This window comes from Punica granatum, chromosome 5, assembly GCF_007655135.1.
Source record: "Punica granatum isolate Tunisia-2019 chromosome 5, ASM765513v2, whole genome shotgun sequence".
NCBI lineage: Eukaryota > Viridiplantae > Streptophyta > Magnoliopsida > Myrtales > Lythraceae > Punica > Punica granatum.
This window is the reverse complement of record NC_045131.1, coordinates 10,141,349-10,146,753: the sequence shown is the minus strand read 5'-3', so window position 1 is coordinate 10,146,753 and position 5,405 is coordinate 10,141,349. Positions and strand designations below refer to the sequence as shown.

The 5,405-nt window shown below is 39.8% G+C and overlaps 1 protein-coding gene across 4 annotated transcripts; it reads left to right on the top strand.

The window, feature by feature from the left end:
• Positions 1–764: 764 nt before the first annotated feature.
• Positions 765–4,667, top strand: LOC116209212 (probable receptor-like protein kinase At5g18500). Of its 4 annotated transcripts, none has more exons than XM_031542796.1 (8): positions 765–1,275; positions 1,871–2,541; positions 2,653–2,757; positions 2,892–3,014; positions 3,106–3,276; positions 3,424–3,553; positions 3,676–3,888; positions 4,039–4,667. In XM_031542796.1, the coding sequence occupies exons 2-8, from the start codon at positions 1,892–1,894 to the stop codon at positions 4,174–4,176; spliced, it is 1,530 nt and encodes a 509-aa protein (XP_031398656.1). In that variant the 5' UTR covers positions 765–1,275; positions 1,871–1,891; the 3' UTR covers positions 4,177–4,667. The 4 variants fall into 4 exon arrangements, with proteins under 4 accessions (XP_031398656.1, XP_031398657.1, XP_031398659.1 ...); XM_031542797.1 differs by having other exon boundaries at positions 766–1,226; XM_031542799.1 differs by having other exon boundaries at positions 768–1,226; positions 1,946–2,541.
• The last annotated feature ends 738 nt before the right edge of the window (positions 4,668–5,405 follow it).

Genomic DNA, 5,405 nt, shown 5'->3' with positions numbered 1-5,405 from the left:
CTTTTTATTCAATTGTAATAAGTACTAACTCATAGGACTTTTAAATGAGTTTTTATTTTAGGTCTCTATTAAGCTGTGAATGACTTTGAGTTTGCGATTTTAAATGTTGATCTATAACTCTTCCTTATCGGGAAGATTTGGTTAACCGAACCAAAGAACTGATCTTTTTTCTACTATGATTTTATTCTTTTCAAAAAGTTTCCGTTACGGTTTACAAAATTCTTGTCCCAAAAAATCAAAATCGTTACAGTTTATAATGAAAATCTTATTGAACCGTCTTGCACCCACGGTATGCAGCAAAATTAGGGGTTTGACTGCTAAATGCTAATAATACGAAATCATTAAATTTTAAATGACTATAAACGTGTGAAACAGTTGGCAAACTGCATTTCATGTCAGCAAATTTTGTGTGCAGTGCAAGAGTTCAAAACTCGAGAAAGTAACTCGTAATTAGGGATAAATGTACACCGAAATGGGAATTGGTAATCGTTATTGGTCTCACAAAAAGTTTTTTTGTGGAAGGATAACACCCCAAAATATTGAATTCAATTTTGCTAATCAAATTGTGGTCCGATTCACTGTAACATCCGACACCCATTTGGCTCCCCCCAAAGATTTGAAAAATCACAGAGCTTTTGATTAATTTAATTTGATCTCATAGTTTAATTAAATAAATTCAAATTATTAATTTGATAAAAGGGAAAAAAGAAAAAGAAAAGAAAGTGAAGGCGAAACAGCAAAGAAAGTTTCCATTTTCTCATGCTCTCTCTCTGTCTGTCTCTCTCTCTATCTTGTGTTTGCTGTAATGTTAATGCATGTATAGTATATGTAGAGCCATTCAGCAAAATATGTAGAGCCTCCTTGCAAGGCATTTCTCTCTTCCTTCATCATCACCTACCCCCTCTGATAACTCCGTTATTCCTTCTTCTCCTACTCCTTCCTCTTCTTCTTGTAAATAGCACCGTCTCTGTTTCCATTTGCTTGTAACTTGCTCAGCATTTCTCCTGAGTTGAGTGTCAATCTGCAGAACAGAAGTTTCTGCCGGGAAGTTTGAATTTTGAGCTGAAATTCGGGGACCCTTCTGCTGAACAAAGAAATCCCATGAAGGAAACAGTCCAATGCCTGACAATTGGGTTGCTGTGAATGAGCTTAAGAGCTGGTAGTTGCCAAGCGGTTCATTAGTTTCTTGGGGAGAGAGATCAGGGTTTGAATCCGATTGACTTCCGGTGAGTAATTGTGTCTTGAGCGCACATTAGCAATCACTCTTGCTGGCAGGTAATTGATTCATCAGCAAACTGGACATTCTAATCGGAACCTGTTTACTGTGATGTTTTGTGGCGTGTTTCTTGTGTTTATGTCGGCTAAAGTCCTGTTTGGTTGGTGAGAGAATGCTGGGAGGAATGTTAATTGTGATTCTTGATTTTCGGCTGTCGTTTAGTTACTATATTGATTGGGCAAACAACACATATATCTGCATTTTTTGTGATTGGGGCAGTGTGTTATGTATTCATCAAATTCTCTCTTTTATCGCGGTTTGTTTATAGCTGGGGAATTTGATGATTTAGCTTATCTGATTCATATATAGCCGAGACTATGGCTCCAGGAAGAAGAGGTCATAATGCCACTATTTGAACTCTCTAATTTTGTTTGTGAATGATGAACTAGTTCGGTTTCTTATTTAGATAGCATCATTCAGTTATCTGTTTTCCTACGTGAAAAATCTGGTCAAATTGAAGAGTGCATCTATGAATTTAGGCGAGGAAATGGGAGGTCGGATTGTTTTAATAAATTAAAACAGAAGGATTTTGAGAAGAGTTGAGTTACGGGTTACCTATTGATCTCATTGTCCTGTTTGTTTCTTCTCAAGCAGGAACTAGTGTTACTGTATTTTATGGCAACTGATCTAAACACAGAACTTTCTAAGAAATCTATTCTCGGTCTCAAGGTGTGGGAATTGGTGGCAATCTTTTTCGGGGTCGTCATCGTGGTAATCCTCATGGCATTATCGCTGTGCTTCATTCCACGTAGGAAGTCAAGAAGGGATAAAGATGTTCTTCCTCTCACCCAGATTCCAAAGGTCTCAAAGGAGATCAAAGAGATCGGCATCGATGAAGCTTCAGCAAACAACTTCATCTCCCATGAAGGTGTTATTCTCGCACTTAATGAGAAGTACAGCGACAAGGACTCGGAGAAGTCAGTCCATCTGAAGAATGGAGATAATTGCAGTCAGTCGGGTTCCTTTACCAATCTCGAGAAGGATAATGCCGGGTCTCAATTAGGAGAAGATGGAAAGAAAGGGCGTGTCTCTGTTTCTGTTCATAGGGCTTCCTTACACCCTGTAACTGCCCCTTCACCACTCTCAGGACTGCCAGAATTCTCTCAGCTTGGATGGGGCCACTGGTTCACCCTAAGAGATCTGGAGATTGCAACTGGCCGGTTTTCTAAGGAGAATGTTATTGGTGAGGGTGGATATGGGGTGGTATACCGAGGATATCTTATTAATGGAACACCTGTGGCAGTAAAGAAACTCCTTAACAACTTGTAAGTGAAAAATGACCCCTTTCACACCATTTAAGTAACAGAAAACACTAATGTAATGTTTTGAGTAAAAGTTATCTCTCTCTCTTTTTTTTTTTCCTCTCTTTTTAATAGAGGTCAAGCCGAGAAGGAGTTCAGGGTTGAAGTCGAGGCTATTGGTCATGTGCGGCATAAGAACTTGGTTCGACTTCTTGGGTACTGCATCGAGGGGACACATAGGTATTATAATCCTCTTCGCTAATGAACAGACTGGAGTAATCTATAAGCATGAAAGAAATTTCCAGAATAGTAAAGTAGCCTAATCTGGGTGCTTGAAAATTCTTATTTACTATCTTCCTGTGGTGATTTACTAGGATGTTGGTGTATGAATATGTGAGCAACGGAAATCTTGAGCAGTGGCTTCATGGAGGGATGTGCCAGCATGAGTATCTCACATGGGAGGCTCGTTTGAAGGTTCTTCTGGGCACCGCTAAAGCGTAAGTTGATATTCTGTATGTTTGGGCTGAATTATGTATTTTGGTTCCCTCCTTATGAATTTTGACTCGTGAATGCAATATTACATTGCAGGCTTGGTTACCTCCATGAGGCAATCGAGCCGAAGGTAGTCCACCGTGACATCAAGTCTAGCAATATACTGATTGATGAGGACTTCAATGCCAAGATCTCTGACTTTGGACTGGCCAAATTGCTTGGAGCTGGGAAGAGTCATATCACAACTAGAGTAATGGGCACCTTTGGGTGAGTTTATTTGGTGTTTCTTTTTCAGTCTTCTTTCTTATCATTGGATGGGCTCTGTTGCATGAAAATCAACTGCAACTATCAGATTGGCATTTGATAATTTTCACTAAAATTTCCTTTTATTATGTGCTTTTTGTGATTATTTAGGTATGTGGCTCCTGAATATGCTAACTCTGGCCTTCTAAATGAGAAGAGTGACGTTTACAGTTTCGGGGTCGTGCTCTTAGAAGCGATAACAGGACGTGATCCTGTTGATTATGAGCGCCCTGCCCCTGAGGTAAGAAGAAGAGCTTCAGCTTTGTTCAAATCTTTTTGTATTGGCGCAAAACTCAGTTTTATTCAAGATCTTGAAAACTGTCTATTATGTTGTTCTAAGGAGGTCCTATTTTGTTCTTATAGGTGAACTTGGTGGACTGGCTCAAGATGATGGTTGGAAGCAGGCGTTCCGAAGAGGTAGTGGACCCCAACATTGAGACCCGACCATCGACAAGTGCCCTTAAACGAGCCCTTTTGACTGCTCTCAGATGCCTCGACCCAGATGCTGACAAGAGACCAAAGATGAGTCAGGTGGTCCGGATGCTCGAATCAGAGGAGTACCCTATTCCTCGCGAGGTGAGAATTGAAAATCTTCTTTGAATTAATATTTAATGTTCATGTAACAGACAATTGAAATGCCTGTTCCCTACAAGTGCACGGAAAACATAAGCACAGCCCAACAAGGAGTTCTTGATAATACTAACATTACTTGTTGCAATCTTACAGGACCGAAGACGAAGGAGGAGTCAGACTGGGAACACTGAAACCCAGCCTCAGCAGGAGAATTCTGAAACAAGTCAGGCTAGTAACGCGAGTCTGAGGTCAGGCACTAGAGTTAATGCAGGACACAGGGAGAGGGGCTAAAGTGGTGGTCTCCACGGGAAGATTTCTTCAGAGACTCGAGCTCGATAATAATTCTTGCATTTCTGCAAGTTCCCTTTTCCCATAGTTGGGCCAGTCTCTCCCGTGTTAACACGTCAAAGATCGAGGAACTGATTTGATGAAAAGCAATTGGTGGAGGGTAAGTAGCACAGTCATATGAATTCTTATTTAAATACATACGTTTAGGTTCAAAAAGAAGAGTGGCATGGTACTCTCCTTTACCACTGGGTTGTGTGTATAGTCTCTCTTTTTTTTTATTTTATTAATGATTGATTTTTTGTATTTTTCTTTTTTAATTTTCACTTTATAAAGTATAGGCTTTGTGAAGGAATTGAGTTGTAATGATTTTCTCAAAGATATGTTGTGAAGTGAAAGGGGGGTTAGTGCTGTGAGCTGTGATTGCTTTAGGAGGAATTTCATTGTCATCAATGAATGAATGGAATGAATGAATACAATTATGTATTGGTGCTCAATGAATTATTTATTTAATATCAAAAATGAAAATGATGCTTTTGCTTTGGAATTTTGCTTTCTGTTTCACTTGTGATCCAAGTGAAAGCAACTGCTCCCATCAGTATCCAAGTTTTGGTTGCGCCATTTTCGAAACTGATTACTCCACAGGTCGCCTTTACTGGGCACTAAAGTAATATTTTCCTGATCAGTGATCGAAAAGAAATTATAGCAGTCGTATTATCATTAGCCTCAGTTGATTGGTAAGAGGATAACCATTCCGATTGATCTTACTTCCATAGCGGGCCGTTCCAAATTTACCATTCACACCGGACCTTGATGCAGTAAACATTGAACAGCAGCTGCCCAATGCTTACAAAACAGACGTTTTTCCAAATTTACCATTCACACCGGACCTTGATGCAGTAAACATTGAACAGCAGCTTCCCAATGCTTACATACCAGACATTTTTCCGTGAGATCACAGAGTGTCATTGGCGTATAGACTAAGTGGGCTTTTCCTACTCGGCCCGTAATTTTATTTTATTTTGGGCCGTTTGAACTGGGCTGTGGCCCACTTCCAAGCCCAAGTGAAGATTGGAAAATGTCGGCTTGTTTTCTTCAGCATCATCATTGATAAATTCGACAACAATCCGAACTTAGATTGTTGTCCTGAGGTGGACAATGACGTTACACAGTCTAGGATACTTCGTAACAGAAAAGAAATTGTATTCGTCAGCATCACCATCATCATTCGATGA

Bases quoted from the DNA above. Each gene is read 5' to 3' on its own strand.
- LOC116209212 (XM_031542796.1), top strand. From the start codon at position 1,892: ATGGCAACTGATCTAAACACAGAACTTTCTAAGAAATCTATTCTCGGT. The intron at 2,758-2,891 runs GTATTATAATCC...GTGATTTACTAG, and splicing joins TGCATCGAGGGGACACATAG to GATGTTGGTGTATGAATATG. The intron at 3,554-3,675 runs GTAAGAAGAAGA...TTGTTCTTATAG, and splicing joins ATGAGCGCCCTGCCCCTGAG to GTGAACTTGGTGGACTGGCT.